At 38.4% G+C, this 26,774-nt stretch overlaps 1 protein-coding gene across 1 annotated transcript; it reads right to left on the reverse strand.

Annotated features, from left to right (window-relative positions):
• Positions 1–4,286: 4,286 nt before the first annotated feature.
• Positions 4,287–26,774, reverse strand: TRA2A (transformer 2 alpha homolog). The gene is made up of 8 exons (XM_028119282.2): positions 26,565–26,774; positions 16,042–16,175; positions 12,379–12,544; positions 10,648–10,836; positions 7,432–7,547; positions 5,815–5,940; positions 5,418–5,485; positions 4,287–5,257 (listed from the first exon to the last, which is right to left on the reverse strand). The coding sequence occupies exons 1-8, from the start codon at positions 26,598–26,600 to the stop codon at positions 5,247–5,249; spliced, it is 846 nt and encodes a 281-aa protein (XP_027975083.1). The 5' UTR covers positions 26,601–26,774; the 3' UTR covers positions 4,287–5,246.

Genomic DNA, 26,774 nt, shown 5'->3' on the forward strand with positions numbered 1-26,774 from the left:
TGCTCTCTCTCTCAAATAAAATCTTTAAAATAAAATAAAATAAAAAATAAAAGATTATTTAAGTAATCTCTACACCCAATGTGGGGTTCAAACTCACAAACCAGAGATCAAAAGTTGCATGCTTTACCAAATGAGCCAGCCAGGCGCCCCCTTGAAAATAATTTTTAATGTACAGTACTCAGAAAACAAAGTTCATGTCTTTCTTTCAAAAAAACATTTTCCACTGTGACTTCTCTACACTTGATTTTGTAAATATCAGAATGCTTCACTTATCTGACATCAGGGATCTGTGTTCCATATAAATGAACTTTCAAGGTGACTTAAGCACCAATCCTTTTATAATTGTTATATTGTCACTACTCTTCCTTTATTAGAGGGGTTTATAACAAAGGTGAGTCTTAACCCTTTTAGAGGATCAGCATGATTGAATATACTTTCATCCTATACCCCCCTTCTGTTACTCCTTTTATATTTTAGCTTTTTAGTTTAACCTGATGGAATTTTCTGATTGGGAATTTAGTTTATGGACCCTACCAATCTTTTTCCTGTTACTATCCCCATTCATTCATTCATTTGTACAAACATTTATTGGGCATTTACTCCATGCCAGGCACTGTTCTAGGCACCAACGATACAGCAAGTCATGAAGCAAGTCACTTCATTGGTTACCTAATCACTTGGTAACTATCAAATGACAGGATACACCAGAGAGAAATAATACCAAATAAGATATGTATGGATCTTTATTTTTCTTTTAAAGATTTTATTTAATTGACAGGGAGAGAGAGAGCGTGAGAGGGAACACAAGCAGGGGGAGTGGGAGAGGGAGAAGCAGGCTCCCCACCAAGCAGGGAGCCCGATGTGGGGCTCGATCCCAGGACCCCGGGATCATGACCTGAGCTGAAGGCAGACGCTTAACGACGGAGCCACCCAGGTGCCCCTGTATGGATCTCTATTTTAGGGAGTTTGATTTTTTACTATGTCTTTGTGTGTAGTAAACTACACATATTTACTATTTGTAAGAGTGCACACATCTGTGGCATTAAGTGCAAATTCTGCAAACTTCACTACCATCCATCTCCAACACCCCATTCTCTCCTTTATACACGCTTTGAACTTTCTCAAACTTAGAGTGATCAGAGGGGCACCTGGGTGGCTGTCAGTTAAGCGTCTGCCTTCAGCTCAGGTCATGATCTCAGGATCCTAGGATGGAGCCCTGTGGTGGGTTCCTGGCTCAGCGGAGAGCCTGTTTCTTTCCCACCCCGTTCCTGCCCTCCTTCTGACAAATAAAATCTAAAAAAAAAGTGAACAGGGCTCCACTGTTTTACATAATTTGACACCTGTACCCATACTCACCTCTGAGGGGATAGTATGATAATCTACTTGGGCCCTCTTTTTATAGTTTTTTAAAAAATAGGCTCCACGCCTAACATGGGGCTTGAACTGACAATCCCGAGATCAAGAGTCACATGCTCCACCAACTGAGCCAGTCAGGTGCCCCTAGGTCCTCTTTTTGATAGTCTCATTTTCCCCAAATCTGTAAATTTTATCCCCAACTCGGTAAAATTACGCCAGTTACACTTCCTGCATCAAGGGAGTATCCTCTCAGATTTACAAAGAAACAATATTTGTAGAAGTCTGAAAATTATGCCATGAAAATTTATCCCTGGATTAAGTTAGATTGCACATCACAGTATATCATGGGGACTCAAGACTGCGTTAAGCAACAGCTTTCTATGACTACAGTTCATGGGTTTCTTAAGTGGACAGCCTTTTGGGGATCAATTACACATATACACAAGAATTAGCTAATCATTTCAAGTATACAGGATTCCATAGTATCCATCTTTGTACTAACATCTTGTAGTCTTACTTTACCCCTTAGTTCCCTTAGCTTTTTTAAAGTAAACTCTACACCCAACATTGGGGTCGAACTCACAGCCCTGAGATATGGAGTCACATATTCTACCGAGTCAGCCAGGAGTTGCTCCATTCCTCTTTTTATCTTGTCATATTGTTTTTGTAAAGTGTTAATTTCATTTTGAAACAATTTTGTGCTGTAAATAATTAAGAGTATAGCTTATTTTCCTTTAGTAAGATCTTAACTTTATTTAACAGAGAGAGACAGCAAGAGAGGGAACACAAGCAGTGGGAGTGGGAGAGGGAGAAGTACGCCTGCCAGGGAGCAGGGACCCCGAGGCGGAGCTCGATCCCAGGACCCTGGGATCATGACCTGAGCCGAAGGCCACCCAGGTGCCCCAAGATCTTAACACTTTTTGTTTCAAGAAAAGATCTCCCTCTCATATACTGTTGGTGGGAGGTTAAAGTGGCAAAGCTTGTTATTCCACTTGCGTGTATTTGCTTTCTTGGAAGTTAAGTTTTCTTGTTTTCTATATTCATGACTCCCATCGGTGGTATATTTCTCATCTTACCTTTCTATTTATCTATTTGACAGAGAGAACACAAGCAGGGGGAGTGGGAGAGGGAGAAGCAGGCTTCCCGCGGAGCAGGGAGCCTGATGCGGGGCTCGATCCCAGGACGCTGGGACCATGACCTGTAGCGACTGAGCCACCCAGGCGCCCCGCAGTTCCCCCTTTCTATAAAGGAATTTACCTCTTAACTGTTGAAGCCATACCTCCCAACCTCCTCTCCCCATAACATCCAGCCCTTGGATCTGATCTGTCCTCTCAGGCCTCCTGTCTTCGCCAACGTTTCAGGTATTCTAGTGCCTTAAGGCCATTGTATTTGCTGTTCTCTGTATTTAACATGTTCCTCCAGGTACCTACAAGGCTCTCTCCCTTTTTTTATTAGGATGATTCAGATTATCTTAATTTGTTCTGTATTTTTCTATTTATTGATATATCATTAAGGTTTTTATAATTTTTTAATTTTTAAGATTTTATTTGACACAGAGAGATAGCAGACAGCCAGAGCAGAACACAAGCAGGGGGAGTGGGAGAGGGAGAAGCAGGCTTCCCGCCGAGCAGGGAGCCCCATGTAGGGCTCGACCCCGGGACCCTGGGATCATGACCTGAGCCACCCAGGCGCCCCAGGTTTTTACTTTTTTAAAGATTTTATTTGACAGAGAGAGCACACAAGCAGGAGTGACAGAGGGAGAAGCAGGTTCCCCACTGAGCACGGAGCCCAAGCCCTGATCCCAAGACCCTGGGATCATGACCTGAGCCAAAGGGAGACGCTTAACTGGCTGAGCCACCCAGGTGCCCCAGAAGTAAAATCTTTAAAAAATAAAAATAAAAAATATGGGGTGCCTGGGTAGCTCAGTTGGTTAAGCGTCTGACTCTTGATTTTGGCTCAGGTCATGATCTCAGGCTCGTGAAACTGAGCCATCAGTGAGTAGTCTGCTTGAGATTCTCTCCTCTCTCTCCCTTTGCCCCTCACCCCAATCTCTAAATAAGTATCTTTAAAAATAAGTAAAAAACAAAGATACCTGAGGCACTTCAATCTCATAGATCCCATCAGTGTATTACATAGATTATAATAATTTAATTCTATCCCCATTGCTTTGAGGAAGAAAACAAAGGAGCTCTCACTCCTACACCTTTTTATAGAAGTCACCCGAAAGATAATACACCTCTTTACTAAAGCAACCTCACCTTACATTAGAGTTGTCTGAGTATGTTTTCTATTAGAGTGTGGGCTTCTTAAAGACATAAACTCTTATTATTTATCTTTCCTTCACCACAGTGCTTGGTACCGAACATTCCCAATATCGAAAACTAAGATGACAGAAAAAGGGAGGGAAAGGGGCGCCTGGGTGGCTCAGTGGTTGAGCATCTGCCTTCAGCTCGGGTCATGATCCCAGCACCCTGGAATCAAGCCCTGTGCCGGGCTCTCTGCTCGGCGGGGAGCCTGCTTCTTCCTCTCCCTGCCACTCCCCCTGCTTGTGCTCTCTCTCTCGAATGAATCTTAAAAAAAAGAAACGAAAAAAGAAAAGGGAAGAAAAATGATTATTTAAGACTTTATTTGAGAGAGAGAGAGAACATGAGCAGCGGAGAGGGGCAGAAGGAGAGGGAGAAGACTCCCCAATAATCAGGGAGCCCGATGTGGACAGGGCTCAAACCCAGCACCCTGGGATCAGGGCCCAAGCCAAAGGCAGGTACACAACCAAATGAGTCACCCAGGTGCCTCAAAACAAGGATTTTTAAAGAGGAAGAGAAACAATTATACTATCGGGTATAAGTAAAAATGTCAGGAAAAGGATGGGTTCCCAAATCAATCCAGTTATATATTTTTTCCCATTCTACCATAATAAAGAGACAATCCCATTTTCAAAGAAATTAACTTTTATTTGAGACTACTTTTCCTCACACGTATCTTCTAAGGACTCTATACTATACAATAACAGCCTGCTTAACCATTGTCCCAACAGCAAAATTTCTAACAGGAAAGTATATAATTGCTCTAAGTAATAAATAAGAGTTGTCCTTCACTGATTAAGGGAATACTTAAATTTCAATAAATTCAACACAAAAATCACACTTTAAGTTTTAACAGATGTATTTTAAATACAACATATTTTGTAGGAGTCCACAAGCTTTTCATCTCTAAAAAAATGACGTAATTTTTAGGGTTCAAAAATTTCGTTCTTCAAAAGAAATGACCAAGTGTTTTCTTCTATAGCTTCAAATTTTCTACACCCAACTATTTGACTGCTCCATGCCACCCCAGACAAACTTGACATGACTGAACTACTTTATGTGTTACTACCTTCCCCAAAAGAAAGTTAAAAAAGGAGTTTGTTGTAAATGGAGGTCTCTAGTACAATATCTAATATTTAACACAAAAGCTTTAAAAAGATCATTTCTTTCCTCATTTGATTAGCCAGGAGTTAATTTTCTGTAAAAACAAAGCAAAAAAAGAAAAAAAGTAAAAAAGTAAAAAAAAAAAGAAAAAAGAAAAAAATCATTTACAAAGCCTAACACTGGGAGTTCCTTTTTTTACTTAAGATGTTTAACTACTCAAATGACAACAATTACATCTTAAGAGCATACTAAAAGGGGTGGAAACAGCAATACAACTGACATAGTGTAGATGGTGAATAAACGAAGTTTTTTTTAAGGGTTCTTTTTAAGAAGTAAGAAGGATTAGAAGCTTGGGGAAATCCAGAATTAAACAAAAACCAAACCAAAACCAAACCAAAACAAACAAACCCCAAATCAACACACACACACACACACACACACACACACAGAAAAAGATGTCCTCATCTGCAACCATTCTGTTTATCAATAGCGTCCTGAAAGAGAGCAAAAAAAACAAAAGTCAAAAATGACAATTATAGTTTGACTTGCCTATTATTTGTCCAACTATCAACAATCTCCATATACCCTAATTTTCTAAAATAAACCACTAATTAGGAAAGGTTCTTAATGCTACAAAATTAAAAGTATACATACTTGGGCTGTAGGAACGAGATCTCGATCGTGACCTGTACCGACTATAGTAAGGAGAAGGTGATCTTCTTCTGTAAGAAATAAAAGATTACTTAGCATACCACATAATCACTCCATTGAAGCAAGTGCAAATAAAAATTCTCCATCATTCAAATACTATTACATTCTCTGTGTGTCAATTAATACTAGAACAGCAAGCATATGGGTACAACAAAATACTGGCAAATACAGATAATTAACCTTTGTTCTCAATCTTGAGAAAATCATCTCCCTCTACTTTCTTAAGAAACCATCATCTATTTTAAATATTTTTATTAATATGTATGAAACATAAATTAGAAGTGCCAAATAATACAACCATCATTTAATTTAGAACAGAAATTACCAATTAAAACATTACCTGTACCGGTAATCATAGTCTTCATATCTGTCATACCCACGATCATATCCTCTATCATAGTAAGAATCTCGACGCCGGCCACCGCCTCCACCTCCACCACCGCCTCCACCTCCACCACCACCACTACTATAGAAGAATGTAAAAATTTTACATCAATGAGATTTTCCAGTATCATTTAATACCAATTGGTACTTAACTAAAATGGAGGGAGGTGGGAAGATAAGGGAGAAAGAACAACCCTTTTCATGTCAGTGACTGCCATGTCTCTCACTTTGCTGACTCCCATGGTATTATTTTGCTTGTTTCCTATCTGTTACATAAATAACCATGAATAGTTTCACAAAACTCTCAAACTATAAACTGTTCTTTTATTAATACACAACCCAAATCAGCAGGACCTTTTCTTTTCAACAAGCTGAAATGAAGTACTGTGCTGGGAAACAGCACCAAAATGCTAAGATGTAAGTCCTTATGACTAATTCAAAAGCAATTAATAAACATCAAGAATTTAAAAAGGTTAACTGACCCTGAACAGCAGAAAGAATTAACTACCTTACGCTGAGGTCTGGCCCTAAAATAATTTCAAGGTCTGGCTTTTAAATCTTTGGCAGCAAATTTAAACTCTGAGCACTTTCTCCTGTAGTTTTTCCCAACTCCTAATCACAGGGACACTATTTTCACTTTAGTTTTTTTTGTAGGCTTTCCTTACCAAACCCTACATTTTCCCCAGTAAGGTTTCAAAGTAATTGAAAGCTTACTTATATTCCTCTTTCACTTTTTTTTTAAAGATTTTATTTATTTGACAGAGAGACACAGCTTGAGAGGGAACACAAGCAGGGGGAGTGGGAGAGGGAGAAGCAGACTCCCCAACGAGCAGGGAGCCTGACGTGGGGCACGATCCCAGAACCCTGGGATCATGACCTGAGCCGGAGGCAGACACCCCCAATGACTGAGCCACCCAGGTGCCCTTCCTTCTTCACTTTTAAGAAATACGTTCTTCAGTTGTTTTATATTTAGAAAAAAAAAAACCAAAAAACATTTATAAAAGCCTCTATTTCTGTATGATGTGAAAACTGGCTTAAAAAAAAATACACACCAGTATCAGTAAAATTCTTCCCTATCCACAAGGCTTCCGAAGTCACATAAAAATAGAAAGAGAATACTTAAAGGGTGCCTGGGTGGCTCAGTCGTTAAGCGTCTGCCTTCAGCTCAGGTCATGATCCCAGGGTCCTGGGATCGAGCCCCGCATTGGGCTCCCTGATCGGCAGGAAGCCCTGCTTCTCCCTCTCCCACTCCTCCTGCTTGTGTTCCCTCTCTCGCTGTGCCTCTGTCAAATAAATAAATAAAATCTTAAAAAAAAAGAGAGAAAACTTAAAAGCATACACTATTTTTCTAGTATTTAATACTTTTTCTATTTGTACAGCATCAAGAGCCAGGAATGACTTTGATGGTTTTAATTTGTCCCTCTCCGCAAACAGATATAAGAATATACACAAATAACTTTCAAATCTAATTACAGGAAAAAAAATCATTTTATCTTTTGATTAATCCAAAGTTTGCATACATTTCTGGTGAATTTCTGGCTCTTAGTTTAGCCTAAAAAACTTGAAATCTTACTGAGTTGGTCTGCCCATGTAGATTCCGGGTGTAGGTGTGTGAGCTCTCTTGGTAATAGAATAATCCACTCGAATTCTTCTACCATCCAGCTCCATTCCATTTGCCCTTTCCATAGCCTTTAAAGGAGAAGAGGCACAGAAAGTCACGCATAATTCGCTAATGAGAAACTACTAAAAACTGCAACAAATTTAACACTTTTCCATTTGAAATTTAAATTAAAAGTCTCTAAACTTCTTTCCCAAACAACAGGGGCCAGGATTTTACATATGAATCCTTGCTATACGCATGTCAACGGCCCTGAGTTTTCTTATGTACACATCTGCCGGAAGACTGGGGGCAGATACTGAGAAAGAACTATACAAGCTGGGCAACTCCAGTCTAGGCAACTCCAAGCAGAAATTGCAATTCAGCTGACAAGTCTAGGTTAGCCAAAAACCATTCCTTAGGTAACACACCGCCACCTAGTGAACTCCAAATATAAAAGAACTTCTAAACCTGCCAACAAGTGCTCCTGTCTTTGTATCTGCATTCACATTCCCTATCACTCTGCCCCTCAGCACTAATACCAATAAATGGGATAGTAATTCCAACTACTTTTCCAAATTTGGAAGTTCCATGGAACTAAAGTAAAACTGCCACTTTCATTTTATTTTATAAAAAAAAAGAAATAACCCTGGCAGGGTGGTTACGGGAGGAATCAAACCTAGGACAAATTTCATATTAAAAAAGAATCTTAATTGTGGTATTATTTTATACTTCACAACTTTTACTTAAGGTCAGATATCTTAGTATTTTTTAAATTTATACCTTTGCCTCGAGAACAGAAATAAATCACAAATGTGTAACCAAAAAAAGAGTCATAATAATATCTGACATCGAAACATTAGAGGGGCGCCTGGGTGGCTCAGTGGGTTGAGTACCCCAACCCTTGATTTTGACTCAGGTCATGATCTCGGGGTTGTGAGATCAAGCCCCACATTGGGCTCTGCCCTGGGCATGGAGTCTACTTAAGATTTTTCTCTCTCCCTCTGCCCACCAGCTCATGCCTGCTCGCTCTCTCGCGCTCGCTCTCTCTCTCTCTCTCTCTCTCAAATAAATAAATAAATAAAATTAGAGAATGCTGATTAGAATGTCTATTACATAAATGACTTACAACCTGGAGTGTTATTTTGTTAGAATTATCTGGGGTTTTTCAACCTCCATACTATTGATATTTCTGGACTGCTAGTTCTATATTGTGGGTGGCTATCCTGTGCATTGTAAGAGGTTTGGCATCATTCCTGGCCTCCATCCACTAAATGCCACTAGCATCTACCAATTTTGAAAGATATGCTAACTTTATTTATTCATTCTTTTTTTTTTTTTAAGATTTTATTTGAGAGAGAGTGAGCAAGAGAGAGCACATGAGCAGAGGGAGAGGGAGAAGCAGACTCCCCTGCTGAGCAGGATCATGACCTGAGCTGAAGGCAGAAGCTTAACAACTGAGCCACCCAGGTGCCCCAGATAGCATCTAACTTTTATTATGACTGTTTATGTTGCAATCAAATGCTGTTGATGCATATAGCAATGACCTGTGTCCAATTACTATCACATGTAAAATGATACATTTGCCATTTATTGTTTTTGTTTTTTTTTTAAGTAAGCTCTGCACCCAATGTGGGGGGTCTAACTCATGACCCTGAAATCAAGAGTTGCATGCTCTACCAACTGAGCCAGCCAGGTACCCCGCCATTTATTAAGGTTTGATTAAAACAACAACACTTACTTCTTAAAGTAGTGGAGACCCAATATGGGGCTTGAATTCATGACCCTGAGATCAAGACCTGAGCTGAGATCAAGACTCATATATTTAACCAACTGAGCCACCCAGTGCCCCAAAAAGGGTTTGATAAAACTTTAACAATGGGCTTCAGATTCCTTAAATGGAATTTTCTAACCCAATCACTATGAACTATTAGTATAGAGAAAGCAAGCCTACTGCTCCCTTTATACAATCCAGTATCTAATACATTAGAGTAGCACAGCTTCAGGGGCGTTTGGGTAGCTCGGTCGGTTAAGTGTCCGACTCTTGATTTTGGCTCAGGTCACAATCTCAGGGTTGTGATATGGAGCCCCACGTGGGGCTCAGCACAGAGTCTGCTTGAGATTCTCTCTCTTTCTCCCCTTACCCCGCCCCATGCTCTCAAATAAAATCTTACGGAAAAGAAAAAAAAAAGAGAACCAATTCTATGCATTATATTTTAATTATAGAACAGAATGACAGATATGAAAATAGAAAAACAAAGCTCTGTATCTATACATGGGAAGCTAATTCCACACAAAATTAAATAGCTTAAAGAACATAATTTCTTTTTAATTTTATTTTTAAGTAATCTCTACACCCAATATGGGGCTTGAACTCACAACCCTGAGATCAAGAGGAACATACTCCAACTGAGTCAGGTGGGAGCCGCAAAGTATCATGTAATTTCTAAAAAGTTAGTTTAATCATCTGCTTAGAATATGAGTAACATTAAGTCAAAAGAGAACATTTATATACTTATTACTTTTTCCATTAACTCAAACACACATACTTCACTTTACAAAGCCAGATTTCAATCAGGATATGCCTACACCAGAAAATATTAGCTGGAAAGTGAACTGGCAATTTCCAATTGTAACAATGAAAGAAGAGTTGTCTGTTGTTTTTTTAAATTTTATTTAGGGGCGCCTGGGTGGCTTAGTCGGTTAAGCATCTGCCTTCAGCTCAGGTCATGATCTCAGGGTCCTGGGATCGAGCCCCATGTCAGGCTCCCTGCTCAGCGGAGAGCCTGCTTCTTCCTCTCCTCCCTGTTCCTGCTCTCTTTCACAATCTCTCTCTCAAATAAATAAAATCTTAAAAAAAAAAGATTTTATTTATTTGACAGAGAGAAAAAGAGCATGCACAAGCAGGGGGAGTGGCAGGGAGAGGGAGAAGCAGGCTCCCCACTGAGCAAGGCACCTGACATGGGGCTCGATCCCAGGACCCTGGGATCATGAACTGAGCCAAAGGCAGATGCTTAACTGACTGAGCCACCCAGGTGCCCCTGAAAGGAAGAGAGAGTTTGAACCAAACTCAGGTTAGGGAATGAAAGACAACAGCTTATGGAACTGGGAGACTATTAGTCAACTTTTAGCACATAATCATGCATATCAGAAAAATTTCATATTGAAAAATAATTATAAAAACAAAATTACCTCCTTTGAGTCATCTATTCTTTCAAAATAAACAAAAGCAAATCCTCGTGATCGTCCAGTTCGCTGATCATAAACCACATTGACACCACTCAATGGTCCGTATCGAGAAAATACTTCACGAAGATCTCTCTCAGTTGTGTATAAACTGAGGCCAAACACTCCAAGACAAGTGTTGGGATCTGGATTTGCCTGTTGAATAAAGATGTGATTTAATTTCAAGCTCCAAACTGAAATAAAAGTACACACAGAAATACTTTGCTTAAAATACTTCATCTAATACACAAAGACTATACTGTTTCAAGTCACTTGGGAAAGAAGAATTTAAGAGGAAAAAAGCCTGATGAGCTGTATTTTACAGTTCACAGTACACTCAGGCATTCTTTGGAGTATACTTCCACTGTAGCCCGAATAAAAACATCCCTACTTTCTAGTCCAGCAATTTTTTTTTTTTTTTACAGATTTTATTTATTTATTCATGAGAGACAGAGGGAGAGAGAGAGGGAGAGAAAGATAGAGAAGCAGAGGGAGAAGCAGGCTCCCAAGGAGCAGGGAGCCTGATGCGGGACTCGATCCCAGGACCCTGGGATCATGACCTGAGCCGAAGGCAGACACTTAACCATCTGAGCCACCCAGGCGCCCCTCTAGTCCAGCAATTGTAAGAATGTATACTAAGAATCTACCGTAGTTTAAAGCCGTATTTGTGATTTATTCAAATGTTTTCTAGCTTACAGATTTGTACTTAAAATGACTTATCTATAATTGCTGATTAGACTTTCCTCCATTTTCATTCTTACCAAGGGTATTTCCTTCAAACTTCCCACTATCCAGATTTGAAAATCTATGTACAGATTCCAAAACATCATTAAATAGCAGACTCCATCACAGTTAAATAATTCAGTATCACATGGGGGAAAAGCACAACACAGCACAGCAGTTAAGCACAGGAACTTTAAGAGTCAAGCAGCCTGGTTGAAACCTGGGCTCTGCCAGTTAGCCAAAAACCAAACCTCAGTGTCACATATCCAAGACTCTTATCCATTAAATGTATTGAAAAGCTGCACAGTGCTCAATATGTGTTAGCTGTTATTATTATACATGTTATTTCTTTGCCAGCTTCCCCCAATCCCCACCAAAACTTTTTCTTCTCAATATTCTCAACTCAGTTTATACTTTTCATTTTAATTCTTAGAACATGTATTTCCCCCCCCAATTTCATCTCTTTTAACTACTCAAAGTCAAGAAAATACATTTAAATGTATATAAACAATATTCATATGCTTAAGGATGTTTCTGGAGTACCACTTTATTTTTTATTTCCTAAGTAATCTCTACACCCAATGAGGGGCTTGAACACACAACCCTGAGATCAAGAGTCACATGCTCCACTGACTGAGCCAGCCAGGTGCCCCTGGAGTACCACTTTAAAACAATGGTCTAGTCTCATGAAAGCAAGATACTATGCTATGATTAAACACATAAAGACAAAATAAGTTTTCGGGCGCCTGAGTGGCTCGGTTGGTTAAGCGACTGCCTTCGGCTCAGGTCATGATCCTGGAGTTCCGGGATCGAGTCCCGCATCGGGCTACCTGCTCAGCAAGGAGCCTGCTTCTACCCTTCCCCCCTCTTATGTACTCTCTCTCTCTCATTCTCACTCTCTCAAATAAATAAATAAATCTTAAAAAAAAAAAAAAAGACAAAATAAGTTTTCATTAATTTTCAAAAACCACATACCCTGCTGCCTGTATGTCTTCTCCGGTTAGACATTGGAGAATGACTTCGGCTTCTTCGACGCCGGTATTCTGGTGTATATGACCTACTTCGAGATCGTCTCCTATGAGAGTGAGAATGGGATCTGGATCGAGTGTAACGTCTATGAGAATGCCTCCTCGACCTCGACCTTTGAGAGAAATACATTTAGGTAAAAATACTGAAACAAGATGGCTAATGCCAAGGATCTATATACATGTATCCCAGTTCCCTTCTGAGGAAAGAATATTCTTCCTCTTGTTCTCTTAATCACTACAATCATGTTCTCAGTCTATCCCTTCTATTCTCTTTTCACTTTACATTACAAGCATGTTACAATTCTACCTTCTTTAAAAAGAAAAAACTAGCACTAAAGAAATCCTGTAATATTCTGCAACACGGATGAAACTTGAAGACATTTTGTTAAGTGAAACAAGTCAGTCTCCAAAAAGACAAATACTGTGATTACACCTATACAAGGTTCTTAGGGTAGTCAAAATGATACAGAGACTAAAATGGTTGCCAGAGGCTGGAAGGAGGGGAAAACAAGGAGCCACTGTTTTAATGAGTATAGAGTTTCAGTTTTACAAGATGAAAACAGCTCTGGGGACAGATGGTGATGATGGCTGCACAATGTGAATGTATTTACTACCAGTGAACCGTACACTTAAAAATGATTAAAATTGTAAATTTTATGTGTATCTTACCACAACAAAGACAACACAAACCACCAACTACCATTACCACCACAGTAAAATCCTTTAATTCTTACCATCTTCTCAATATAGTTCTATATTCCCTTCACTATTAAATACCATTTCCCTTCTAATCTTTCTTTAGCCCACTGCAATCTAGCATCTGCTAAACTAATTCAACCTAAATGCCCAAGTAATAGTCTTCATTTATTCAAGCTTCCCACAGTACCTCACCCATCCTCCACTGCTGATTCCCTAGGTCATCTATCTCTTATTTCCAGTCACTCTGATTCTCTTTGCCACTGAATGCAACAATTTCTTTCTTTTTTTTTTTTTAAAGATTTTATTTATTTGAGAGAGAGAGAAGAGCAGAAGGAGAAGTGGGCTCTCTGAGTGGAGAGCCCAACGTGGGGCTCTATCCCAGGACCCTGAGACCATGACCTGAGCTGAAGGCAGACGCTTAACGACTGAGCCACCCAAGCGCCCCTTAATGCAACAATTTATTTACTATTCATGTGACCCATCCTTAATAAACACCCAGATCAGAAGTGATCAGTCTTTTTTTTTTTTTAACATGGGGCTTGAACTCACGACCCTGAGATCAAGAGTTGGATGCTGGGGCGCCTGGGTGGCTCAGATGGTTAAATTTCTGCCTTCAGCTCAGGTCATGATCCCAGGGTCCTAGGATCGAGCCCCACGTCCGGTTCCTGGCTCAGCAGGGAGCCTGCTTCTCCCTCTGCCTCTCCCCCTGCTCATGCTGTATCTGTGTCTCGAATGAATAAACAGAATATTAAAAAAAACAAGAGTTGGATGCTTAACCAATCGAGCCACCCAGGCACCCTAGTAATGATCACAGTCTTACAAAATAACTTGAATGTTCAATAAATGTTATACATGCTAAGGGCCAGAAAGTTTAAAAAGACAGCGCCATGGGTGAAGGGAATCAAACTAATGAGGGAAGATTATTCAAAACAAAGAAGGTTAACAATAAACCTAGGAGACATAAATTTTACTAGGTAGACAGGGGAAAAGTGTTTTAGGACTAGCAAGAACAAAGGTTCCTTGGCAAGACATGGAGATGTGGTTCCTAGCAGATTTAGGATACTTTTAGATACTTTCTATTTTCCTTAGCACTAATTTATAGCCTCAATGTAAAAGATAAACATTAATAAGAAAACCTGTCATTTAACATGTCGTTATTTTTTTAAAGATTTTTTTTTTTTAAGATTTTATTTATTTATTTGACAGAGACACAGCAAGAGAGGGAACACAAGCAGGAGAGTGAGAGAGGGAGAAGCAGGCTTCCTGCAGAGCAGGGAGCCCGATGTGGGGCTCGATCCCAGGCCCTTGGATCATGATCTGAGCTGCAGGAAGACACTTAACCGACTGAGCCACCCAGGCGCCCCATCAATTGTTATTTTTAAATAGTAATGAAAAATGAGATTAATTAAAAACCCTTCAGGAGTGCCTAACTTTCCTCTAAATCAGATAGTGTCAAGTCTTATGAAAAAAAATTAAGAGTAAAGGGAGGGGCGCCTGGGTGGTTCAGTCATTAAGCATCTGCCTTCAGCTCAGGTCATGGTCCCAGGGTCCTGGGATCAAGCCCCACATCAGGTTCCCTGCTCGGCAGGAAGCCTGCTTCTCCCTCTCCCACTCCCCCTGCTTGTGTTCCCTCTCTTGCTGTGTCTCTGTCAAATAAATAAATAAAATCGTAAAAAAAAAAAAATTAAGAGTAAGGGAATAAAATATTCTCAGGTGACGCTCAGGCAGAGAATAAATCAAGTAACTGAGTATCTGAGAGAAGAGAATTCTAGGCTGAGAGCAGCAAATGCAAAGATCCTAAAATGAAAATATGCTCAATTCTGTCTGTACACCCAAATTCTACACAGTGCTACTCTGCACATGTAGATTTAATTAGAGTGGTTAGTAAATCAAGTTGGATCCTGGATATGATAAAGACACAGCTGTGGACTCAAGAAAAGTACAGCCCTTTAACCAATTCTTCGGTCTCATGCTCCACTGGCAAGTAAACTCTATACAAAAACAAATTATGTCTCTAATCAATTATGACTTATTGAATTACCTGTCCAAGTTGTTTTTAAACTTTCTTTCACCCACCCCTGCACACCTGGTACAGTGAACTTTGTAGTGGTGCACTAGTGTTTTTGTTGTCAGTAGAGATGATACTGGCAGGGGCTTCTCAATCATCCAGAGACTCCCCCACTCCCTGCCCCAACTATATATATCTGGCCAGAGTTCCACCCTGAACCTACTGAGTCACAATCTTCAGGTAAAGGATGTAGCTGGAATGTCAATCTTGAAAAATCTTCTCAAATCATTCCGATAATTAGTACAACATAGATACATCAACCTTCTCTGCACTAAATTACATGCCAAGTCTCCAACGGAGAAAATTACATTTTTGTTGAACAAATAAATAAAACCAAACTCCAATCCCCATTGCCAAGTACATTTAAATCAATCAACACATTTAATTTATAGTAATAGCTAGCTTAGATAGGTTAACTGGGCTAAGAGATGACTCGACTTTGCCTTATCTAAATCTTTATCTAGAAAATCAAATCTTTATCTAGAACGTTCATTTTTTTTGAAGATTCATTTATTTATTTTAGAGCGGGGGAGAAAGAGAGCGCACGCAGGCAAGCATGAGTGGGAGAGGAAGAGAACCAGACTCCCTCCTGCGGGCAGAGCCTGATGCAGGGCTCAATCTTAAGACTATGAGATCATGACCTGAGCTGAAACCCAGAGTTGGATGCTTAATTGACTGAGCCATCCAGGTGCCCCAAGAACATTCATTTCTAACTCCCCCGTTTGAGAAAAACTTCATGATTTTGTGAAATTTCTATACAAAATGCAGCAAAAATGAAGGACTTGGTAAAAACCACCTTGCTCTGAAAAATCTCATCTTAAGTATTATTTTAAGCATACTTACCTGGATTTTGATCTTGATCGAGAATGGGATTCTGAGTGTTTGGAAACCCTTGATGGACTACGAGATCCTGACCTGCTCTCCGATTTTACACGAGCAGGAGTTCCCGTTGGAGATTTTGACTGAGAGCGAGACTCCTAACAAAGAAGACAGTATTACAAATGGCACTGGTCACATAGATGCCTAACACCTAACATTTAAAGTACCGTAATTATTTATATTGATTGCTCCTGAAAAACAAATGGTTAGGCAACACCCTCCAGAAAAAAATTTCAGCTCATTAATAACCCATTGTTAATACTGCTAACTGTCCTCAATAATTCCCTACTTGAACCAGATCACCAATTCTCTATTAACTAAGAAATCATGCAAATTCATCTACAACTTGATCATACAGACACTGGAACATAAACCATACATTTACTTAACCTAGGACCCATTCATTCTTCCAGATTCTTTTAATTCTACTTCACTCTTGCTTTCTACTTCTCTTCATTCTTCATTGAGTTTTTCATTTTTCATACTTCGTGTATTCTTCCCCAATTCAAACAATTCAAAATAGCCTTAAAAAAAATATTCAAGTGCTTCTATCTGACCAATCTTCTGTTCAATTTTTTCCCCCATTCAATTTTAATTTTCTGATCTTTAATACTTTTCATTAGCCTTCTTTTATCTTGATTTATCTTCCACATTCTTGGAAAAAACTCTTCAATTTCTTCACGAACATTAACCTTAATGGAAAAAGAACATTTAGTATATTTAAGCACGTGGGGTTTATAAAACTCTGCTGGAGTTCAGAATGTTATCTACCAAATGGAAAAGCCAGCAGGTAAAGTGCAAATAACTAGTTTATTAAAAAACAATTTTATAAGCTTTAAAATTGTCCAAAGTCTAGCTTCTAACAAAGAGAATTTACTGAATTTCTCTAAATGTTTTTACCATATTCTTCACCCTCCTCCCCTTTCATGTTTCATCCTAGTTCCTAAAACGTGAACAATTTTAATATAAATACTTAACACCCAACATAAATCTAACTGTAACCCCCCCAACCTAGCTTATAACTTGAAGATTCTTAGTCATCTTAAAATAAGCTTTCATTAAGCCATGCTAAGATACCAAGGTACAGTTAAAGCAAAGCATTCTAGGCTGAAATTTGTATACACCTACCTAAACTCACATATTACAGGACACATGCTGAGGTTCAAAGAAGTAAAAAAATTAAGTTAGTGAAATTACTAACATCTTCTCCCAAGTATGTTTGACCACTATCTTTGCACATTCCAACTTAATCAGAAACATATGTTCTAATGTAAAAGCAACATAAAGAAAAAACTAAGGGGAAAAGAGGGCATGAAATTCTTAAAATTTCCCCTTTGGCTTGTAAATTAGTAATACTTGTAATTTTGCAACCATGCCATTTTAATATTCTATATTATCCATGAAGTATAATGTACAAAAAGTTACAAAATTAGTATCATGGGTCTTTATTTTTTGATCCCACCAATTTTATTCATAGTTTTGCATATTTTATGCAGTTCTGCATACATATACTTCCTTCAATGACTATATCCTGTAACAGAAAACTGGCTTCTGAAAAAGTTGGATATAAATCAGAACTCTCCAAATCAAATGATTTAAAACTGATTAAGAGACTTTTTTAAATTTGACAGATATATGAGGCACTTATGACCAAAGCAGGACGGACAGTTCAGTTTCTCTGTCCATCCAAGCCTTGATTATTAGAGTAACTAATCACCCCAACTTCACACCGATTTTCATTTATGCCACAAGACTACCTACCACACAGCTTTCTTAAGACTTTCCCTTTACTTTCAGTTTAATGCCAACAGACTTACTTATCAAGAACTGTACTAATGCTGCTAGGCCTAGGCCTATTTATTTTTCAGATGCAAACAAAACTGAAATATACAGCTACCTTTCTGTTCAATATCAACCTTTCCCATTTAGCTACCTACAATAAGTCTTTCACCACATCTCTGATACCCTCTAAATTCCTGGACAAATGCCTAGAGCAGGCACAGCAATTTAGGCTTTTTCATTCATTGAAACTGTAAAAGCAGCATATTCAGTAAAAAAAGTAATAGCTAATTTGCTTGTAACTGAAGAATCACACAGGCTGGTTCATTAAGCTGAAAAGAGTATCTTCCCCTCTCTCTTGGCTTTCCCTTCTATAAAATTGATCCCGTGGTATAACATTTGTTTATGCTGTTTAACAGCAGTTGATGGAACAGTATCTATGAATATCACCATAGTTCATGTTATACATACATTTCAGAATGCTTTGCATTCTGTGACACTGTTAAACCTTTAATTTTGTTAAGTATAGAAATCCCAGTCTTATATTAAAATCCAAGATTTATTCTTAAATGCTTACTTTCTAGTACATGATAAAAATATTATGGTCCAAATATGTGTACACTCGATGTCCAAGTCTTCCCTTATAAACAGCTGAAAATTGTTCAACAGTGCTGAAAATTGCCACTTCTTAGGAATTAATGTAAACAAGGCAACTTAGTAACATCCTAAATTTTAAAGTTTAAATTTCAGTTCTGGCATAGCAACTCACTGGAAAAAATGAAAATTTCCTTTTGGTTTGGTAACAAAACATTAAGATGCAAAAGTGTCTTTTCAAAAGATATTAGGATTTATTTTTTTAAAAGTCTTGCTTTTTAATTATCTAAGGTGTCATAAATACCTAACACCTCCTTTGTTGCCATCCTTCAGTTTTTATACCAAAGAAACCTGAATCTGCATAAATTTCTTCATGGAATCATTCAAGGTAAAGAAACAGTCCTCTTAACTCCCTTGTAACACCTAGTTACAAAGCTGTTATTACCATTTTAACCTCCAAAAACAATTTGGAGACATCAAAAAGGTTAATCAATAACTGTCAGTAAACTTAACCTGAAGAATAAACTACAAAGCATAAAATAAACTTAATTCTTCAGAATTATTTTTATTGTAATACCAAAAAAAAGGCCCACCATTCTAAGAACTGGTAGTTAAGTCTTCATGCACACAAAATGGTCGTGTGAATATTTGCCATATTTAAGTAACTTCATTTTTCAAAACCTAGTACCAAGTACCATTTTCACTAAACTGTCCATTAGATATCAAGGTACAATAAACCCTTTATGGACAAATGCTAGATTATCCTTTTCTACCTTTGACTTGTCTTCATTACAAAATGATAACTTCAATTTTTTTTTCAAAGACACACATAAAACTATTCAGAATTTGGAAACTGAATTGAAAATTGCAAACAGAAAAATAAAATACTGAGAAGGGGCGTTATCTGTCCTGTTTCACTACCCTATACTTAACCTACTCTTAAAGCTGTCCCATCAAGAAATTCTGCTAATTCCTCAGTAACCTGCATGTGGATCCAACAACCATTTAAAAATATGCTGTCTAGTTGAAATGTGCAGATTGACTCAACCAAATTATATCCACATTTTTAATAGCAATCATACAGGCTTCCAGTCTACCTTACCTATTATAAACCAGAAGCCAGGCAGAAAGTTTTCACAGTACAACCTGCTTAAACGGTGTGTTTTTGTTCTTTTAACTATTCTTTATTATCAAGGTACCTCAGGTGGAAGCTGAAGGACATAGCCGAAAATAAAAAAGAGAGCTAACTATGAATACTATGAAAGTACCATAGTATATCCAATTCAAGCAATGTGTTAAAATACAACTGCCATTTTACACACTGTAAACAACCACAACAACCACCTTCAATCAAGGCGAAGGGTTATTAAACATATGCGCACATTGTTGCAGAACATGAACTATTCCTACAGTAAGCAATTGCAGTCTTTTATCTTTTAATATAGCTAGTATCATATAATAGGTGGAAGAAAAAAATTCCAACAACAAATATAAGCTTAGTACTTATAGCCCATTAAAATAAACACGTAACAGGGCGCCTGGGTGGCTCAGATGGTTAAGCGTCTTGCCTTCGGCTCAGGTCATGATCCCAGGGTCCTGGGATCAAGTCCCGCATCGGGCTCCCTTCTCCTTGGGAGCCTGCTTCTCCCTCTACTTCTCTCTCTCTCCCCCTCTGTCTCTCATGAATAAATAACTAAAATCTTAAAAAAAAATAAAAAATAAAATAAACACATAACATAAAAATGCTAAACTGTAACCCATTCTATTATGGCAATGCAAATTCTATGCCAAGTCATAGTGCCAAGTTTATACAAATTCAAGTCTGTAATAGCATAAACTTTTAAAACAAACTTTCTCAAATATATTTTCCCACTACTTTATGAAAGTTGGAGGTCGAGTTCCATAAAAATACATCAGTGCATTTAGGTAAATTTCATGTCCCAAGGGGGGAGGGGTACTCAAATTACTCCAAAAACTTATAATATTTATTGTACTAAGAACTTCATTCTTTGTGGCTTATGGGAAATTTTTGTTTATCCAATTCTTTAATTTCAGTCTACATAAATAGCAGTTCTTGAGTATGATAGGCTGCTTCTCTTGGACTCTCAAGCTTATAAAAGAAGTACTTCCACTCTCTTAACCCGTAACTGCTATTAAAGCAATTCCTTAAAAAAGAAAATACCTACATGCTGCATTCTAAGTGAGGTTAAAGCAGTCTTTCCATCTACAAAGGCCCACAGATTCTAACACTGTGTCTTTACATTCTCTGAAGTTTGGAATAATTCTGGAAATGCTTAAAGAAATTATATAGGATTTGGCACTTATGCATACATCATCAAATTTAAACTATCCACAACTGTGAAATTACCTGTAAAATTTATATAATCTTCTGTATAAATTTTAAATATGGTTCATAAACCAGCCAGCTTGTGTGTCATGATCAATCGTAATGTCCAAAAAGTTTAGCCATATTAAAAGCCAATAAATAACTAAAAACAATACTAAGAACCTGTTAATAGAATTTTCTACTTAAGTTCTCATCTTCTAATATCATGGGACTATTTATGAATCTTGAGTAAGAAAGACTACAGGACCTTAGTTTAAAAAAAATAACTTCTACCTCAGATTGGTCAGGCAGCCCTAGTCACTTATACTTTTGGTGAAAATCATGAGATAATAAGGATTATACACAACTACATATTGACAGTAATCTAAAGGAGGGAAGGGAAACCACATTTCCTTTCATTATTCCCCTCTCAACTTTTTTTTTAAACAGTGTTTACTGATTCTTTTCCCCATCTGATCATTATCATTTTCTCACCTGCACTTCTGTCTTGCTAAATCTGTTACACAGGTGAACAAATAATCCGTATTAACTCATTTGGCATGCAAATATATACCTTTTACAAAGGTCCCAGGGTTAATTATTTGATGCCTGAGCACCCACTGACAGTATCAAAGAAAAGGTTTTCACACTGTCAGGAAGATTTTAGGAAATTATGATGTTGATTATCCATGGCCATTTCACACTTGTTTACACTACACATACCACAGGTAAATAACTTCATTTACAAAAATAAACCCATAAACAAAACTCATCTGTTTTTTTTTTTTACGACTCTCCTAAATATTTAAAACCCTTTGAAATCTTTCAAATATCAGGACTTTTTATTCTCATTTTAGGAATGGCACAAACCATTAAGCATCTATGACAAATCCGTGCACTGAGGGCACAATTAGTTATACTGCTCCTTTAAAAAATCCCACCTTCTACTTAAATTGAGCAAATTAGCACCCTTCAGTGAAAGAGTCTCAAATATTAAAATTTGAGCATTAAAATGTTTCCTTAAGTGGGGCGCCTGGGTGGCTCAGTCGTTAAGCGTCTGCCTTCGGCTCAGGTCATGATCCCAGGGATCGAGCCCCGCGTCAGGCTCCCTGCTCCGCTGGAAGCCTGCTTCTCCCTCTCCCTCTCCCCCTGCTTGTGGTCCCCTCTTTCACTGTGTCTCTCTGTCAGATTAAATAAAAATCTAAAAAAAAAAAAAAAAGTTTCCTTAAGTTTACAAAAATTCTTTGCTTAAAAAAATGACAGGAGGAATAAAAAAGCATTAAAACTGGATAAATGACAGCACTTAGCTTTAATAAACTAAACCCAAGACAGTGCTGTCTTGGGTTTAATACTGTCAGTATCATGAGAAAGGAAGTCTTATCCTTTTGTAATAGGTTGATGAGATATATGAAATTAAATTGCGGAAGAAACTAAGTATTTTGAAAAGCTAAATTGTTGACCTGACATTCTTACCTGTAAAAGAGAGATTCTATTTTATTTGTATTTTTTAATTTAATTTTTTTAAAGATTTTTATTTTTTTTAAAGGAAGGGAGAGGGTAAACCTCACTTGTACTCTCACATTTATTAAAGTTTCATCAACAGAAAAATTTAAAGCAAAGTTTAAGGTTTTTTTTTTTAAAGCCAGTCACCAAAATGGGTCTTGAATGGCACAATCATCACCCCAATTATTACAAATCAGGTTTCAGGGAAGAAAAAAAGCTTCCCACATTTCTGCTATTCTTTAACAAAATACCTTAACACACATTTTAATTCCAAACGGGTACAGAAGAGTTTGTATTTTGCTTTTCACTTCTGTCATCCAGTCAAACCATCTAATACATTAAGAAGGAGAACACTAGGAGTCCTTTAAAAATATTCTAGCTACTCAAGATGCCAGAATTAACTCTGAAAAGAAGACAAGTATTATCTTTCCTCTTCAACTGTACTACAAAGCATAGACAATTATGGAATTATAAGATGGACCCCTACATGAGAATCATTAACCACTATTAAAAACAATGGGCCACTGTATGAGAAAAAATTGGGCTTAACATTTTTCTAAAATTGGTTAAAAAAATAAATTAGGGGTAGAAGGTGAATAAAATAAGTAAAATTGTAAGAAAAGCTTAATTTCCATTTCCCTTAATTTCTATGAAGGAGACTACAATTTTTTTGAGGCCTAAATCCTAATTTTAGTTGAAGCTGTGTGAAGCCAACTCTTTTGATGAAGATGACAAGCAAATTCATAGCTCAAGTGCCAGCCTCATTCTCAGCTCCAAATTTCCAATTAAAGTATTTCTGTTAAATTGATATACATGCCCCAAACTGCTTTAATGAAACTATTTTAATGGTACCCCTCTTCTCCTGGATCCCTTGAAAATGTCTCATTCATTCTTTACATCCCACTGCTGTCCTGTTTAGACCAGAGTTTTCATAATTTCCTTCCTTAAATAGCTCAAGTGTGCCTTGCTGCTCTTCTTGCACCAGTCCTTCTGTTCTTTGCTAAAATTCCTTTCATTATGCCACTCCCAGAATTAAGAATCCATACATTTCTTACTGCATACCGGATTAAGTCCAAATCCCTATATCTAGAATTAAAAACCCTCCATTATCTGACTGCCTATCGAGTCAAATCTATCCTCTCACTACTCCAGCAACCTCCGCATTGTCATATCCACACAACCAATCTATTCTCTAACCATAAAATCCAATGTGAGTTTTACATATTAGGTAAAGCTTTCCCTTTCCCCAGCTCACTAAACTACTCAGCTCCATTTTCTCAATTCCTTATTAATTCTATCACAGGACACTTGATTATATACTTACTTTTACCCAGATTTGAGCTGTCAGTCATCTCTTAGACTCCAAGTTCTTTTTCCCTCAAGAACACCTGACCTTTACTAAAAAGGCAGCAGATGCTTAACAGTTTTACCTCAGGCAGAAGCGAATTTTGATTGGGTTAACTATTAGGGTTACTTATAACAAAATTCAGCCAATTATATTTTCTTTCCTAACGTTCTTTTACTCCAGTCCTCTACAATGGAAGAGACATTAATCTATAGTGGAAAATTAAGCTGCTATAAACTGTTTTTAGCAAACTAATATGTGTCTGAGACACTGAAGTACAGCGTGCTTTTTAAAAACTAAATCAAAATATATACAGTATACTGTATGTATGCAATGAGCAATGGACTAGGACCTGTAAATCTGATTCCTGGCTACATGGTCTTCTAGGCCTCAGTTTTTAATTTCTACAAAGGTATGAGTACTCCAATCCTTGCAAAATGATTACAAGTAGTACATTTGAAAATATGTCAAAGATCTGGCGGGAGGGTGGTAAGATTCTAAAATGCTATAAAAATAAGAACTATTAGTATTAGTCCTGTTTCTCTGATGTGTTCTGCAGTCTCTAGGAAATTACCCTCTAAGTCTAGGTATCTTTACAGTAAGATGGGGTTAATATGTACTTATTTATTCCAGAGATAAAGCAAATGAAATCTGACCTGTCAATGAAACCTCAAAAACATCATTTGAAAATCCTGTTTTGAGCCTCTCTAAATGGTCATTACACTTAGATACAAAGATAACACAACTGTAGTCTATAAAAATTTTTAAAAACTGGTTTGTGGTTAGCAGATAAGAAATCAAAGTAGTTTAAAAACCAAAAGCACTAGTGAATATTAAATTGTTGTAAGAAACAATTTAAAAATAGAAAAAGTACACCCTCAGAAAAGCTTCTGGCATTCTTCTAATTCTTTAACCAATTACAAAAAGACAATTACCTCAACCTACAAAAGAAAAAAAAAGATGTAACAAGTAAGGGTAGGCGTATTCATTATTCAATCTGCTGAGTTCATTTACACTAAAATACACTTAGGTATCACGTATCAAAAAATATAGCCATAATAACCACTGTAAGGGGGGGATGGAGAACCCTTCTATTAACATAGAATGTTAATGCCTACATATATTTTAGCATAAAATTGGGTGGGAATCTTACATTGCTTTCTCAGGTGGGTAAGGTGACAGTAATCTAGAACTTGTTCCATTCCTCGACTTGGTAAAAACTTAAAGGAAAACAACATCCCAAATAGTAGTCCTCTTCACTTTCCCACAAACCAAATCAAAACAAACATTAGCAAAAAAATAAATTTCTGTACTAAAATCAATGGACGGAAAGATTAATGGGTAGCAAAATTACTTCCCATAACTACCTAACATGATCAAAACGAGCAGCTTACAATTACCACCAAATGTTTTTATTATAAGATTTTTAAAAAGTTTTGTTGGGACAATCAGTATCTCATCCTAATAAAGCAGGTTCAACTACTCACTCATAGCTGGGATCGAGATTTTATTTTAAAAATCTAATCTTAAAGGCATTAAAAAGTAGTTTTGTTTCGAACCTATTTAAAATCTTTTTCCTCACAAAGAACAAAAGCCCAAACTGACCTTCTGATTTAACTGGTTCCAAGTACTTATATTATGGGCTTCTAAAAAAGACAAAATTCATTCCATCTAGCATACACCTTAAGTGTTTTTATGCGTTTCCCCTAGTGACTAGAATACCAACACAACAGCAAGAACACGCTGCCTGGGGATTTTCTTTCCAGGGTTTCACACTAACCCACTTCCATCAATTACCACTGAGGGTAACTTCGGAAGCAGAACTCAAACTATCAATGTTCTACTACATCTAGGCTAAGAATAAGGTATCTTTGTGATCTTTACATTCATTGACCCCAAATAATGGAAATCCTTGAGCCCTCTTTGTAGGGGGATGGGGTGAGAAATGGGAGGGAGATCTGTAATTTTCAGGTAGCGTTTTGAGTTACGGAATAGTGTAAAACTGACTAGCTATTTTTAAAATACTGAGCCACAAAATCTGTTCAGTTATGTAAGATTAAGATTTTTTTGTTTACCGTAAAAACCTGTAAAGAAGTGGTTTTTAGATGAAAGCTCATAGGAAGGAAAGCATTAGAAGTTGAGATATAAAGAGAGAAAAAACCCAACATCAAGGAATTAGAAAAATCAGGCGTTATTAGCATTTCCACATTCATTTTGAAGTGAAAAGAAAGTAGAAGGGACATTAAGGGAAAAGGACTCCTTGCGTAGTTTTCCCCTCACAGCTCTCGTCTTAAGAACGCTTAAGGGTCGGTGCGGTCGTTGACTAACCACTTCATTAGGCTCGTCCCACCTTCAACCTCAAGGCTTTCGCCTTTATAGACGCAACGCCGCCGGTTCCAACAGAGACGCGGCCGCTCACTGCAATAGAGAGCCAAGGAGACACAGGCCCCAGCTAGTCCCACGCCAGCTTCTCCCCGCCCGGACAACAGCCCCGCGCAGTTTCGACCCCGAGACCCTCTACGATGCTCGGGGTCGCCAGAAATGCCACCGCAGGAAGCACCTACCACTATCCGGCCGGAGGGGAACTCCCTGCCGTCTCCTCCCGCCCCACCGCGACGGGGACCCACTCCTCGGAACAGAGGTAAGGAAGCCTCAGGGGTGGGGAGAAGGGAGGGCGCACTGCGGGGGGAAATCGGACCCAGGAGTCCAGGTATCAGTCAGTCTCCAAAAAACGGGGAGAGGGGTTATCCGCGGTGTTTGGGGAAAGAGTGGAACCCAGAAGCCATCTTGGTATGTGAGGAAACAACCGCGATGGCTCCAGAGGCTGCTCCCCGCGGGCCCCCGCAGGACTCCCCGCAACCCCGCCCGACCGCGCTCGTCCCCGTGAAACCCCGAGCATCGGGGCGCCGCCGAAGACGGCTCCCGCGGCTTTGTACTCACTCTGCCCTCGAAGTTGTTCTCCTCTACATCACTCATGTCGGCCAGGCGCTCCCCAGAACTAAATAAGAGACAAGTCTCGGCTTGAGGGCCGATAGCCTAATCAACCGCTGACTGGACCGTGGGGAGGAGGAAAGAGTCGGCAACAACGGCCGCCCCACTCCACTCCCACTCGGTCACAGGCTCCGGCAAAATGGCGCCGGCCCCGCCAGA

This window comes from Eumetopias jubatus, unplaced genomic scaffold (genome assembly GCF_037043125.1).
Source record: "Eumetopias jubatus isolate StellerSeaLion01/CBP00866 unplaced genomic scaffold, mEumJub1_p1.0 scaffold_14, whole genome shotgun sequence".
In the NCBI taxonomy this organism is placed as follows: Eukaryota; Metazoa; Chordata; class Mammalia; order Carnivora; family Otariidae; genus Eumetopias; species Eumetopias jubatus.

What these genes read in the sequence shown, in the direction of transcription:
- TRA2A (XM_028119282.2), bottom strand. Translation starts at nt 26,600, where the DNA reads ATGAGTGATGTAGAGGAGAACAACTTCGAGGGCAGA. An exon ending in CGATCAAGATCAAAATCCAG is followed by an intron (nt 12,545 to 16,041) that starts GTAAGTATGCTT and finishes TTTCTCTCAAAG; the next exon opens with GTCGAGGTCGAGGAGGCATT. An exon ending in GAATAGATGACTCAAAGGAG is followed by an intron (nt 7,548 to 10,647) that starts GTAATTTTGTTT and finishes TCTCCTTTAAAG; the next exon opens with GCTATGGAAAGGGCAAATGG.